We start from the raw sequence: 15,747 nt of genomic DNA on the forward strand, positions 1-15,747 counted from the left end.
TACCTAGTAACAGACCGTACTAAAAACTGGTGTACGTACTCAGTCCTCGTTCTCGCTAGCTAGACTCTCTCTCCACCCTCGTTTCACGCTAGCTGTCACGTGTGAATAGCTCCATGTGGTTTCACACGTGTGAACTATGATAGCAAGTCGGCATTCCGGAAACATTCTGTTCAAGCATTTAGACCAGCATGAAGTTAACGTGTGTGGCATTCGCACTACATTCAAACATACTACTGATAAGCAATATGATCGATCAGTAGGACAGCCTATTCTACCGAAAGTGAAATAAGTCTCATTACTAGAGTCTCTATAATACAACATCAGCCTACTTAGCAAACACACTTTACACATACCCACAAACCCAATACTGGGTCACACACGTGTGTACCTCTTAACAACAATAGGCCTGCTTCTAATCGTTCCCTTCAATTAAACACGCAAGGTACGAACCAATCGTCAAAACGAAAATTGATCAGTCGAGTTAGTCTGTTGAGTTAGTCGTCTCTTCGGGAGGGATGTCGACCGACGATTCATCCCATTCCAGTTGTAGACCTCCGACCGAGCAAGAATCGACTGAATCGTTGTCGTCGGCGACCTCGACCGCCGCCGTCGTCGTGTTGCAAGACAATATACGCACCTTGGTCGACACGGACATTCCTTGTGCTATCTCTAGCTTCTTCCGTCTGTGAACGTAAACGGCAAGGCTGACAACTGCCACAACAACAGCAACACAGATGAGCGCGATGACGACATAGAGAGCTACCTCAACGCCACTGCTTTGTAACTCTTTGGCTTCAAACTGAGGATTCGAAGGAAGGACGGATGTTAGTTCGATTTCTGTTTCTGCTGTCACCTTGATCACTATACGTTTTGTCTCTTCTGTCACTTCACGTTCTGTTCCTTCAAAGTTGTTTGGCATTACGGTTTCTACGAACCCACTTGTTGCTATTACTTGATGAGTTTCACTGGTTGTTGCAGCTTCGGTTGCAGCTTCGGTTGCGCTAGATGTCGACACCGTGACTGGTTGATCGGAAACACAGTCATGAGAAGTGTAGCCTTCTGCCTTCATTGCACGAACGATGTTTTCTGTGCCAGCCGCCGTGTGTCGACCCAAGTAATGCATTACCGTGCAGTGCTCTGTACGAAGTAGGCTGTTCATTAGTCTGTTCACGTAACGTGGAAAGCATTTCTTCAACAGCTTCCTGTAACTGTCGTGATCTGATGACTCAATAGCACCATCGGTCTCCTCTTTCATGAAATCGAGATGAGAATGTGACCAATCCGAAATAAAGGAGTCTTCTGTTTGATGTAAAGACGATCGTTTCTGAATCTCGTGATTAACTTGATCAGGAACTGAGCGAACAATGTGTGGATGAACCATAACTATATCATTATGAGTGAAGCGTTGAGTGAAGTGATGGAAATCAAGAACCGTACCACTCTTAGGAACAAACCCTTTGACTCGCTTGTTTTCTTTCACTTGATCGTGGGTGAAACTTAGATCTGCTGTGTTCACAGAACCACTACTAGATACTTCTACATCACTATAGTCATCTCCACTTCCACTATCACCGTCATCCTGATCAGTAGAGACTTCAACCAAACGAGGTGGATTGGTAGACCTCAGAGTAGGGAGTGATTTATTTGTTGCCTTAGCCTCATGAGGTGGATCAGTAGACCTCAAAGTAGGACCTGATTTATCTGTTGCCTTTCCAGTAGTCTCAAATACAACTTCATCGACACTAGATGTAGGGCTATACTCAATGATCTCAGTGTCAGTTGTGTATCCAACTATATCATCATCTGTAATTCTAGATCCTACTGGAGTCTGATCAGTCGTAGCCTTCACATCAGTTGTAGCCTTCAAGTCAGTTGTAGCCTTCACTTCAGTTGTAGGATGGTAATCTTCACTTTCATCATCACTTTCCCCAGATGCCAATTTTCCTGATCCAAAACCAGAGTCACTTGGTGTCATGGTATTTAGGGATTTAGTAGTAATTGTTGGAGTAATGTACTGAGCTGCCTCCTTGTATCCAATTACTTTGATGCCAACCAGAGACATCAATTCCTGGAAGCGAATAGCCTTCATAGCGGCCACCACCTCACTGCTTGACATGAAAACTTCCCTTCCCATCAGTGGACCGGTTTTCCTATTCGCACGAAGCCTTTTTACATGAAACAAAATCTCATGCAGACCGAAATTATCCACAGCGTGTCTCGTCAACTCGACCCAGATTTTACTGTCGTAACTGCGTTCAAACAGCGGACACTGGGACATAGAAGTAACAGAGAATCCCCTCTTCACATTCTTGTATCCCTCAATGATCGCCTCCTCCAGTCCCTTCTTCACACCCTTCAGCCATTCCTTAAACGAGCTGCTCTTGCTCGGTCCCCGCACTAGCAACAACACGCTGTCGACGTCTGCGGTCTCGCAGCGACATCCTTCAAAACGAAAAGCAATGCAGATGATTAGTAGCACGAGGAAGAGAGCGAGTGGAAGGGACGTCGACAAAGGCGTGCATACACACACGTGCAACGCGACAACACCGCGACGCTCATCATTCGCTCTCCCGCCTCCTTCCTACAGCTTACCAACAACAACACTCACATCACACCACCTAACCATCCATCTCACGTGGCGGGGTCGAACAGCGACCACAGTAAACAAGCAGTCCCGCCGACACACGCAGTCAAACGTTTGGGGAGTGCCGTCCTCGCGCGCGACTTGCATGCAATTGCAGTAGTTGCGCGACGAAGCGCCCCGCCACAGATGAGTTGCATGTTTCACGTCCGAAGTGAAACGCAAGAACATCGCCTGTGGCAAATTGGCCGCATTCGAGCCGTCGCGTCGTCGCCCACTCGCCGTCAAAATTGAACGTAAACGCACAAACACAACGACAATCAGCTCACCTGACAAGGAAATAACAAGCAGGACAGCAAGCGATAGAAATCTCATCATACAAACACGATTCTCAGTGATAGGAAAACTCTCGCTCGTTGTACGGCGACGAAGCAGAGTGGTAAGCACAAAAGGTAAACTTCCTCGGCAGACGACTGCGGACGCTTGACTGACGTCTTTCTGACTTCTCCTCCTCTCTTTCACCGCTCTGTCAGATCAGAATCGAAAAGCGTAGGCGTGGCTGTCGGAGGTCAGTCGCATCGGCGGATGTAGAGTGGGAATGTGGTTCCAATAGATCACGTGACCGTAAACACGATCTCCATAACGAGGATGTGATATCTGCATGTTGTTTGTTTTGTTCTATTTCGAACCTTGCCTGTCTTGGAAAAAGGAGGCAACCGTGAATGCGTATCTAGACTCTAGACCTCAAATTGTTGCATTTTCGAGCATGCAGCACGCACAATGTGAATGAATCTACATTGAATTCCGTACGGAGAGTTCGAATGAATCCCATCCATCATGACGTCTTCGAATTCGCGTAAAACTTATTAGGAAGGAATATGTTTTTCAAATTGGGACTCAAACACCTAGCTAGGGTACATATCTTTACCTAATCCAGCTAATCCAGATTAGATGTATTAGCTAATCCAACTCATCCAGCTGTTAGTCCAGCCGATGGACTAGACAGATTAGCTAGTCCATCTAATCTGGATTAGCCGGATGAGGTAAAAGAAATGCACCCGTAAGCACAATTAGTAGTGTGGGTACCGTGTATGTAAGTGGAGTAGAAAGATTATAATTTGGGGGCCAAATTCATGGGCACACGCACGTGCATAGGCGTAGACCAAAATTTAGTTAATTTCCAGCTATCCTACTTCATGTTACGCTCACAAGCAGTCACAAGATGTTGCACTTTTACAATGTTGGAGAAGCTATTCCATCTGGCCCGGTAAACGCTAGGAAGGAGAGTCTAGTCGGGCTTGCACGAGACTTCACCCTAACCCATCCATCTCCCCAGCCTAGAGACCTGCTCAGACAAAAGTCCTTGTACTATACTTCTACTGTACTAAATATATAGCTCTGATATACTTTATTATACTCAGCAAATTTCAACAAAGAGACGCAGCGATTGGTTGTTCCATATGACGTCATCCAATCATGAGTAGAGTGTGCAACAACGTTCTCCTTGCTTTGTGTTCGATCCTTTTTATTGGCCGACGTTCCCATTCGTCGACAACGGACCTGACGCGTACCAGCGGTCTCGCAAAGCTGCAATTCCAGGACGTAAACTCAACGCACGTGTACACCTACAACGCGACAACGCCCACTGTCTACATTGAAGTCCAAGCCTGCAGTGGGATATTTAGATGGACATTTTCGGATCCTTCAGGCAACGTCGTGGCCAACGGAGGCTACAGCGGCTTTGAGGTCGAGGCTGGTGGCAGTCTGGGAGGACGTCATAGCGAAAGCTACTTCAACGACACATCCCCGGATGGTGTTTATCATCTAGTCATTGAAACTGGTGGCGGTGGTTGGCTGCCGCATGTCTTCTTTGAGATATTTATATCGTCGGCAGTGAAACAGGAGACTGCTCCTCGGATACCGGATGATGACAGGGTGAGAGCTACTCTATCGACGTCTAATCAAGTTCAGTTGTCATGGCAACCGTCAACCACTAGTGGAGTTAAATATTGTATTTATTATCACAAGGAAGATGACGTTGATTATTCCTTCGTTCATAGTAGTACGTGTAGCACTCACTACACACATGCCGGAACTGTTAAGAAATGTACTACAAACCCAAACTTTAAGGTCGTCGGTCTGGTTCCTGGAACGACGTATAACTTCAATGTGGTTATGACTGTTCCTCCGAGTACCATAAGATCAGTCTATAGAGGCGTACAAGTTGGAACACTGAATACTTCCGACCTGGTGGGAAAATGGGCAGTCATTGGTCGAATGGAAACCGATGTACTCACTGATCGTCAGATCAAGGGCAGTTATGTCAAAGAAAATCATGAACGACAGTATGATTTTTTAGTTGGACATCCAAACAAAGTAATCCGATTCATTGTTAAGCCGTGTGGTGGCTTTATGGAGTGGATCATTACTGCTCCAAATGGGACAATAATTCAACAGGAATCTTTTGCGGGCACTGATCTGTCGGGAGTTTCTATGAATGGTAACTTGCCTCGAGTATCCACAGACATGACTATCAGCAATCCACAATTTGGAATATACCAAATCACGGTTCGAGGTGGTACACACATGTCTGATCCCAGCTCTTATGTCTATTTCCACCTGTTTGTTACAACTGATGTCAACACTCATTACTATCCTGAGCTACCCAAGGATGACAGGATAAAGGTGGTAGAGCACAGTGTGGACAGTGTGACCATATCATGGTCTCCTTCTCCCACACAAGATGTGAACTACTGCGTGTTTTATCATGATGTGAAATATGGTCAACAGGATTTTGTATACAGCAGCAGCTGCAGTGCTCATTATACGAGTGTCTCTATCCACGGACCGTGTGTGACTGGCACCACAGTGACATTGGCCAACAGAACATCAAACTCTCTCATCTACTCAGGCTCATCCTACTACATCAATGTGGTTGTGAAAAAACCGAGTGTATCTTCGTTTCGTTCAGCGTATAAGGCAGTTCTGGTTAGCTTAATAGATCCAACTTTATCACCATCAGTCACCGCCTCAGATGTGGCAGCTAGCGAGCCTGTAACTCGACCACCTAAACCAGTGACCAGCGAAACTAAAAGCTCTGAAGCAGGATGTTCGTCAACATTGGCTTCATTTATTTTGACAATCACTGCATTCTTAGTCTTACTGTAGTAGCCTGACAATGTAAGTTGAATGGGAAGATTTCTGTATCTGTTGTTTATCTTTTACTATTTCCTTAATTTGATTGGTAGAATTGTATATTAGCCCGTTTTGTCCTATCCCTTCAATACAGCAGCAAGAGAGTTGAGATTGGTCGTGTATTATTCAATTTACTGATAGTACCGTTTCATTGAAAGATGATGTAACACACACACACACACACACACACACACACACACACACACACACACACACACACGCACGCACGCACGCACACACACACACACACACACACACACACACACACACACACACACACACACACACACACACACTAGAAGATCCAATTACAGCAAATCACAATAGACTATTACGAATGCTAAGTATACAGTGTGCATACTAACACTAAGTTCGAATATGCTAAGAGCTAAGCTATGTAATAATTAAGCTATAGAGAGTCAGTTGATTCTGTTGCTTGTCAAAAACAAGGGCAAAGCATGCAAGAATCAGTTTTACATCATTGAGTTTAGAATCCAAGGCAATCTGCAGGTTATGCTCGACCACACCGCGCACATATATGAACCGCTTCACGTGTCAAGCTTGCAAAATGTAAGGAGCAAGTGTGGCGTTTGCTCCATGTCGTTTCATCCAGTCATGCAAAAGATCATAAAGATTCTCAATGATTTTTCAAGTTTTTCTACTTTCATATTCGTCTGTATTGTAAATGCCCAGTTCCCTGGAAAATTGACATCATGCACTTGCCTCTAGATCTATCACACGTACCCTTGACAAGACAACACTGCATGATAGCTATAAAGCAAGCCGTACCCGCCACAGCACCTTCAGGCAACACAAATGGTCGTGGAAGCATATTGCTTAGCAATTGTGATATAATTTCAGTGTGACAACCTGACTGCACCTCATCACGTATCTCCAACGTACACTAAACACCATGTTGTTGATACTATTCATATATATGCAATCCCTACATCTCTCCTCATTTTCATAGAAAATGTTCTAATTCTAGCTAATAGTAACAAGTACATTGTTACAATGTACCTGATAGTATTGGTAAGAGGGCATGCACTCCATATCCCCTAGCCTCCCGAGCTCCTACCCAGGACCTCTCTATGACCTCCCAGGCCTCTCCATGCATAACCTCCCCAGTTCCAAAGGGTGTGTCTGACTAATTTGAGTAGTACACTCAGTATTGGAAAAATGACGACAAAAAGGAATTTAAGTGAAGATGAACATATCACTGAAATATTGGCACTTGTTTGACTGTCCAAGATGCTGTGTTATCAATCTGCTTACAGTCAGGTTTTTGAGTTTATTGTAAACTGACCTTGTCATTCATGTGTTGCTCAAATCATCTAACACTTTTCGTGAAGACTGAAAATCTTGTCACAGGCCACAATAACTGAGAAAGAACTCTCAAACCTGGCATTAGCTAACAGCAACAGCAAATAAAAAAAAATGCAGACTAGAAAGTTAAGTTCAAGAACTTGTTGAACACTCCTCAAGAGCAAGTCCAAGAACACTAGCTACAACTATTCTTTTTATTAAAATCATTTGCTATTATTAATACAAAAAAGCAAAGCAACACCCAATATTCTTGAAGTGCCAACTCAGATAAATAGTAGGCGGGTCAAAGATATATTTGGCTTTGCCATGGCACAGATGTACACACTTGTTCTAAGCTATATGGCGCCATGCAATAAACATTGCAAACAACTAATTGAAGGCATACACGAGATTGTGGAGACAAAACATATACAAACATAATCGCTTGATTAATACAAACAAACACTTGACCCTTCCATATGTGGAGATACAAATATCAAAACAAGATTCAGCATAGCACGTATAATCCTGAAAATGCAATACAAATTCTACAAACCTGCAATAACAGCTAAAAAACCTATTACAATAATATACCCATATTACGTCAATTAAGCTAGCCCAAGCTATTGTAAAGATATGAAACCTTCAGCCAAAATTACTTGTGCAAGCTATAATGCTTCTTCAACTGCTTCTCTAAGATTGCCTATAGTGGCTGCCTTGCCTGCCTTCACTTGCCATCTACTCAGTACCTCAAAACACTGCTCTCTGGCACTTGACAGGCTCTTGATTGTCTCGTCCATCTCTACTTCTAGTTCAGCAGCCAGATATTTCACAGTGAAAGAACCAAGATTTGTAAGACGCTTGGCCAATCGATTAATATCTCTCTCCGAAACTAAGTCTTCAGAATTTCCTGGCAACAGCTCTAAACATCAGCAACCATATACTGTATGTATATAATAACATACAGCCAATAAACAAAAATACTGAAATTAAATTGATTTCTCCAATTTTATTAATGATGAGACCTACTGTTTCTACATGTTTAGCTGAGCATGTTTCAACAAATTAGGTCTCATCCATATCAATTTATCTGTTTCAATACACATCTGGCCACTCAATCACCTTCAGAATCTTAAGCACCATGTAATTTGGAACACTCAAGCAATTGAACATTGGACAATAAAGCATCCCAATGCAGACAACTAAACAATTACACATGACACATATCACTACTGGATGCCAAATGGTATTATCACGTTAAATCTACACAATTAATCTTGGTCTTCGCACACTTAATAGTACCACAAATATCTAAACACTAGCCAGAGCTAGTATTAAAAAGCCACAGAAATTTAATTATTGCACTTGTCAAAAGTCTACGCATTGACACTGCAAGTACTGCCAAGCATGGCACAGGACATGGAGTTGAGCACCAGCAAAGGAAGAAAAAATTACAGATTTTGTTCCATAGATGATAACAGGGTAATGAAAATAAAGCATATCTAGCATCTAAAATTACATCACATCTACAAAAGCAAAACTTAGTTCGGGTACACATCAAAGCACATCTGGGCTATATTAAGCTACTGCATGAACACATTTGGATTAACTACAACTTTTGCACACACGACTGGTATAGTTTCACGTATACATGTATAGACAGAAGCAAAGTCATGCAACCTTCTATCATCTTGCCATTGAAACTGTTAACTTTCACCAAAAGCACAGTCGCCGTGTTGCCACAACCATCTAGACATGTAATTATGAATTCTTGGAACATGAACCAAGCCATTCAGCAGAAACACCTTTCTTTACCAATACCAACTACATAACTTTGCCTGCTTCAATCAATCCTCCTGCTGGAAAACCTTGCACCCTCAATGTCTTATGTCATTATAACTGCTAACCCACATTTCATTCATACATTATAGCAATTTATACTGCCTGTTCTATCTATATTAAGCAAAACATGTGAGTAATAGATCAACTAATCAAAGATGACACATAACTGCCTTCATTACCTATTGCTGTCTCCGGTTCAGTAGTTTGCAAAGCTGAGGTAATTCCACCAGCTGCTGCAGTGCCAGTAGATACTGCTGATGTGCCTGAAACCAGTGCTACATCAATGAATCAACTCAATTACAAGTGACACTGCATGGTACTATATATTTGCTACACAGTGTACAGCATAGCATGACATCAAACATCCTAAAGATACATGCACATGTACACTGGAATAAGCTCTTCTGCTCACACAATATCTTGTCAATTTTCAACAGTAAACTGTAAAGATGAATCAATTAACATGCAAGCATGTTGTCCACTATTTCTGAAAGTTCCTAGCTATTAATTTGCAAAATACTAACTAACTCATGCACCATAATCTTGTCTGCCATTTATTAAACTGCACTGAATTTAATATTTGTGGACCAGACATATATAACAAAATTCTAAGCAGTTACTAAGAATTATACCTTGTTGAGACAGACCGCTCTGAGACAATGCAGCAGAAACAAGACCTTGCAAAGATGCACCTTCATTGGTAGAACTCGGAGATGAAATCATGTCAGGGTCAGAGAACAAGCAAGGAACTATAGTATCTTCAGAATGGTCCTTGCCATCTGTGTAGCTGTACATCTCCTCCACGTGACCTTTAAGTTCTGCTGTTGATAAGACAAAATTGATTGTTGTAATCAAAGGTATCTTGATCCCACCAACGTTTTGATCAGCAGCAGAGCGTCGAAGTTCATCAAAACACTTCACAGCAGAAAGACCTTGTTTTCTTAGTCTCTTGAACTCATCATTGTAGAAGACTCGCAAATCATGTTCTTCATCAACATGACTTTCTTTGCTTACAATATGTTTAAGGCACTCAACATGTGGACACAGATGACCACAACTAAACTTGATATTTCTAAATTTTTGTTTGGAAATCTCAGAAACCATATCAAACAGCCATGTCATCAACTTCTTTTCAGCATTAGAATCACTGACACCAAAAATGCACTGAACATGATAAACAATCTCAGGCATACTGTATTGTAATCATGCACTTACCTAAGCTGGTGACATACAACAATTCGATTTGCCGTCAGTTTGATGATGAAGCGAGTATGCGAATTTTGAGCCATCAGACAAGTCTTTTTTGATAACAAAGGAAGCCAACCACACTGCAGACTGTGCTGCAAGTCTGGTTGTTGTTGCATGTAAGTAAGAAGTCGCACAATGAGATGAAGCAAAAGCCAAGGAGGCAGAAAAGTAGTAAAGTCAAAGTAGAATCGTTTGTTGAAAGTGTTCTTAGTTTGCAGTTCATTAATCTCAAGATGTTCTTCTGGCAGTTGACAAGGTACTAAATACCTCTCAACATGCCTTTCTGTGCTGCATTGGTCATCTTCCTCCTGACTAGACTCGATATGACTGTCCGGACTGTCTTCAATTGTCACTCTGCTCCCTTCTTCTGTTTGGTGCTGAGCATTGCCTGAAGTATGGACTTGCCTGTGTAAGAGCTTGCAAATGAATCCCAATGCTTGAAATAGAATGCACAATGTATTGACATCCTTGTATGAGAATCCATGCAGTTCATGCATAATGTGATGCATCAGTCTGTAGGTAAGAACTCCTTCTTTTTTTAGAGTGATCCAGTCAGCCCTGTATGAGGGATGCTGTCTACTTTGTACCGGAATTTTGACAAGAATTGTCATCAAATCTACTAGCCACTGTGGATTGGGAAGAGCAACATCTTCAAGCAACTTCTTTGTGGATTCATCCAATCCCAACAGTTCAGCTGCAACACATTACAACACACATTTAACATACAGTGAAGGTCATGCAACAACAATATCTCAACACTTACAAGGCAATAAAACCAGCCCCACATCATGAAAGAATGTGATCATCGTCTTAAAAGGACCTTCTTTTATATCACCAATACCACACTTGACAGCAATAGCTTTCATCTCCTGCATTGTCAACAAACACCGAGACTCTACGCTCTCACCTCCTTGAGTAGGTAATGGTTGCTGATGATATAATAAAATTTCATCTTCATATCGAAGCCAACTCAAAGGAATATCTTCTTTCATGTAATCTCGATCTAGGGCTGCTTTCAAAATAGAATCACGAAGAATGCAAACACTCTCATCTTCATAGTCGTCACATGAGTTCTCTACTTGAGCCAAGATCTCATCAACGTCATCAACTTGAACATACTCAATATGACAAGCAAACTCTTTAGATTGCTTAAAGGTATCACAAAGCTGTTTTACTGCACTGTCTACTCTCTCTGGACTGCAACTGTTTTTGTGAGTGCCAACAAATAATATTCTGACTGCTTCAGGAGTGAGAGGAGTGTGAGCATGCACCGATGCAAACCAAAAGTAGATTCGTTGCAAATCAACTAAGGAAATACCCTTGTCAGTTAGTTTGGCCAAATTCAACACAATGAGATAAATTGCTCGTCTAGTGAGAAATGTGTGGTGCATGGGTTCATAAAGTTGTTGACCTGCAAAGTCCCAAACACTAAACTTGATAGCTTTTTCTTCCTGTAAACCACTTTTGCTGGATTCCCAGTGTTTCTGAAAACTTTTCATCGGTAATTCACTAAGATCATGTTGTGATGGTTCCGCCTTCCTTTTACTTTTTCTTTGTCTTTTGTGCCTTTTGGCAGTTGATGTTGAAGAGTGATGAAAACGATGAAGACCTTGTTGACCTGACATTTTAGTTCTACGCTGCTGGTATCCTTGATAACGACTGTGTAACACACTATGCTCTTCAATTCTTTGTGGAACAAACAATGGACCAGAAAGGGCTTGTCCTAAGTAGCGAGCTGCGGTGGGATTTGCTGTTACATTTGTTGTAGAGTGTGGTGGAAGCAAATGACTTTCACTAACTTGAAGTTTTGATGCTGATTCCGGCCACATCAGATGACTATCCACTCCCACGTCATGGGTGTCATCCTGGCCCGGCAGCTCTTCAATCAATGGATGAGATCGATCTACTGGATCTACTCTGTCATCAAATATCACACGTCGTACAGTTTCCTGAGCTATCTTGTCATTAAAATCTGATTGTGGGTCATCAATAACCTTCCACACTCTGTTGCTAACAGGATAAACATCTGGTGTGGTAATTAGTTTTGTGTCGATTCCTTCTGTGCTAGCCAGATCCTCTATAAATGTCTGACCTGTGAGATAGCGATACAGGCTGGTCTTGCCAACTCTGGCATCTCCCAACAGCATAAGCTTGATTCTGTGTGGCTTAGTTTTGCCATTTCGTAGAGCAGCCCTAAAGTGACGAATAGCTGCAGCACCCCGAGAGCGAATCTCAGAAGGAACTACACAACCACATTAGACTTATTAAACTTCAAAATTAATGCAGATTAATGCATATGTTACAACATACAGTCAGATGTTAGTTCGGCAGGAGTTAGTCCATCCTAGACACATTAACACATTAAAAACAACACATTATCAATCACAAAGTCAAGTGTTTTTGTACAATTAAAATATTACAATATTTCTAATGGAAATATCTGCTCCTGCGTTGACAATCACGTCATATATTCTGTCATACCCTCTCTTCTTAGCAAGATGAATAGGAGTATTCTTGTCCTAATGGGCATTATAGCACTCATACTATGAACACTAAAATAATTAACAAAACTTGCCCTGTTCTGAACACTGAGTTCTGCCCTTTTCTCGACAAGAAAATTAACCATTTCAACTTGGTTGTATAAAGCTGCCCAATGCAGTGGTGTATATCCATCCTTTAAGCAACACATCATCTCACTGCATCACTCTAGATGCACATTTTCATAATTAAAATACAAAGTCTCTTACATACCTCAGTTGTTGAGTTTATGCTTGCTCCATGCTCAACAAGACACTCTGCTATAGAAACAAATCCTAACCTGGTGGCAATGTGAAGGGGAGTGAACATGTTCTAAATGAGCACATAAAATATGTAATGTCACTTAGAATGCATTGTCATGAACATACAGCAGAGGAATCTAACTCTCTAACTCACTTTATCTTGTGGTTCATCAACGGGAACTCTCCATTCTTCAATTAGCCATTGGACAATCTCGAGATGTCCTCCTTTAAACCCATTCACAGCACAAAACAGAGGCGTCCATCCAGCCTACAACGTGAAGTGTAAATAACTGGCAATGCTAATACAGTCTATTCTCACTTATCCGACCCCTGTGGGCAACAAATATCAAAAAAGGGATAGAATATGTGAAAAGAATAGATATATGAAGCCTCAAAGTCATAACTATAACCTTTGGTGTCCCAGACCACGCCATGGAGTCTCAAACCTGACAGCAAATGCCTGACATATCTCCAAAGTCTTGATTACTGGAACATTTAATTAAACAGCACATATCCTACATTTAAATAGCACAGCTAGCAATGGTACTGACAAGAAATAGTTAACAGATATCGTAGCTAAATCTACAGTTGTAAGTACTAAAAATCAACTTTACAATTTAGTACGCATAAGCCACTCTTTTGAATAATAGTCGGTAACAGTTGTTTGATGCTGTGACTGCACTGTTTGCCAGTTGCAGTTTGTCTAAGCAGAGAGATTTAGCACAGTCACAACACTCATGCTATACCCAAGATGATGCCATATTCACAAGACGCTGAAGGTCGGATATGTGAGAGTCAGATAAGCGAGAATACACTGTACATACAAGAATTCTAATGGTTTTACAAACACTACATCACGTACATTCGTCTTTGACACCACCATCTGCTGTTGCTGTTCTTTGTTGTCTACTGCTTTAACAAGTGCCTCACAGCAACCTTTGTGACCAACCTTGCAAGCAATATGAAAAGCCAACCAACCTTCCTATAAAAATGTCTTTAGAACAAATTACATATCCACAGCAGCACAGAATTATACCGAGTTTTTACAAAACAAATCAGCATTGCTACTGATAAGAAGGTCCAGAACTTCCAGTTTCTGATTTTGAGCAGCATAGTGAAGAGGAGTCCATCCCTAAAACCAACATTTAAATACATACGTTAGTTGTAATATTGTTCCATGTCACACAAGTACCATGATTATGCAATTATCCTCACTCTGTTGGTCTGTACATTGACTGAAATATCAACTGCTTCAATAAGCATCTTCATCACTTCTGCAGTGCCATCACAAGCAGCTGAATGCAGAACTGAACTTCCATGCTGCAACAGATAAAAACAAATTACACGTACACTTACACATTCAAAAGCAATATCTTTACTCGAGTGGTTATAGAACTGTCTGCCCTTTTCTCAAGAAGCAACCGCACGAACTGAGAATCGGAACACTTTGTAGCCATATGCAATGCTGTCCAACCTCCTTTGGCTTTTCTGTTTAGCCATTTCACACCTACAGGTGAATCTAGAATTTCCTTTAACCGTTTCATGTCCTTTTCCAACACTGCTTTGTGCAGTGGACTCTGAAATGCACAAAGAAAGCAATTTTGTTACAACGATGATAAATCTGCAAAGATGATAAATGCTCACCTCTCCTTTTTTGAACGTTTTTGCTATATGAGAATGACGTAGATTAATCATCTCTATGAGAAAGAATCATACGAATGAGCATGTCAGTCAAAACCAAGCATAACAATTTGCAATTAGAAGAGGGTCTACTGCTTTAGAACGAATTAGCCATCATGCACTTTAATAATTTATGTTAGAGATACTAAATTTAATTAATTAAAGGGACTCTGTCCAGATGACTAGCTAACTCAAAGGCTGTGAACAGATCCATGCAATTAAACTTGATTCTAGTAAAACAAAACAAATCTCTCCAGAACAAGGAATCGTTGCAAGATGAAACTTCGTAAGTGGCATTGGACATTCTATGTTTTTCAGTTAACAAAGATTCTTAGTGTTTTATGCACTCAGATTGCAACAACACATGCTCAACTGGTTTACTGTAAACTGTTTTCAAATTGCACTTGTAAGTATTGGTGCACTAGGGCATGTCTTTGCATTAGTCTCGCGTAGCCAGACCCTTCCCGCCTAGCAACCCGCAGTAGTTTAGAAACAAAGAACAGAAGCGTAACGCAGACGGAACTTGCTTTGCGGCCGTAGTTACGAACTATTGGGCGGTGTTAGAGTTAAAGCTCCGTCCAACAACTGTGTGCATTGGAGTCTCTCCAAGTCAAATCGCTGCGCAGGGGATATGTATGAATGACCTACCGGTTAACCAGCTAAACTTTAGCTCGAACGCATGCAGAACAAACAAAAACGGCTAGTTGCCAGTAGCCATCCTCCCCCTTAATTAATTATCCAGAAAGAATGTAAAAAGGGACGCGAAGACTAAAATGGCTGCTATTCCGCCATGATCGCCCCCTCGTGTACATACATGTTCACAGTAACGAGTCGAAGGATGACTAGAAAACTAAATCAGCTGCACGAGATGATCCTTTCCTGAGGACACCCGGCTTTCTACTCAAGATAGCACGTGGAGACAGACTACCACACTACGGCGGCTTGCTCTACAGCTGAAACTTACCTGTAGTCACTAGTGCTCACGCGGCTACCGTGTCTCTGCTCTGGTTGCAACAGCTTGCAGCTCTAGACCGTACTTGTTTTAGACTAACGCGGAAAATTACAGATTTAATATTAACTTTATGCAAATAAGCCGCCATTTCGGTGACACACAGG

General features: G+C 41.7%; 3 protein-coding genes across 3 annotated transcripts; 1 reads left to right on the plus strand and 2 right to left on the minus strand.

The window, feature by feature from the left end:
- Positions 1–189: 189 nt before the first annotated feature.
- On the minus strand, positions 190–3,135 carry LOC134187186 (uncharacterized). The gene is made up of 2 exons (XM_062655306.1): positions 2,911–3,135; positions 190–2,442 (listed from the first exon to the last, which is right to left on the minus strand). The coding sequence occupies exons 1-2, from the start codon at positions 2,957–2,959 to the stop codon at positions 482–484; spliced, it is 2,010 nt and encodes a 669-aa protein (XP_062511290.1). The 5' UTR covers positions 2,960–3,135; the 3' UTR covers positions 190–481.
- A 915-nt stretch (positions 3,136–4,050) lies between these two features.
- LOC134184333 (uncharacterized) lies at positions 4,051–5,890 on the plus strand. Its single transcript, XM_062652002.1, has one exon. The coding sequence runs from the start codon at positions 4,058–4,060 to the stop codon at positions 5,747–5,749; it is 1,692 nt and encodes a 563-aa protein (XP_062507986.1). The 5' UTR covers positions 4,051–4,057; the 3' UTR covers positions 5,750–5,890.
- Positions 5,891–7,588: 1,698 nt separating this feature from the next.
- Positions 7,589–15,684, minus strand: LOC134198573 (uncharacterized). Its single transcript, XM_062667993.1, has 16 exons — positions 15,596–15,684; positions 14,596–14,648; positions 14,331–14,528; positions 14,167–14,271; positions 13,988–14,083; positions 13,814–13,933; positions 13,106–13,219; positions 12,923–13,021; positions 12,747–12,845; positions 12,592–12,690; positions 12,482–12,515; positions 10,935–12,413; positions 10,139–10,865; positions 9,556–10,070; positions 9,103–9,186; positions 7,589–8,003 (listed from the first exon to the last, which is right to left on the minus strand). Exons 2-16 carry the CDS (start codon positions 14,644–14,646, stop codon positions 7,750–7,752), a joined length of 4,074 nt encoding a protein of 1,357 aa, XP_062523977.1. The 5' UTR covers positions 14,647–14,648; positions 15,596–15,684; the 3' UTR covers positions 7,589–7,749.
- Positions 15,685–15,747: the final 63 nt, after the last annotated feature.

The sequence above is a fragment of the Corticium candelabrum genome, chromosome 1 (assembly GCF_963422355.1).
Source record: "Corticium candelabrum chromosome 1, ooCorCand1.1, whole genome shotgun sequence".
NCBI classification, from domain to species: domain Eukaryota; kingdom Metazoa; phylum Porifera; class Homoscleromorpha; order Homosclerophorida; family Plakinidae; genus Corticium; species Corticium candelabrum.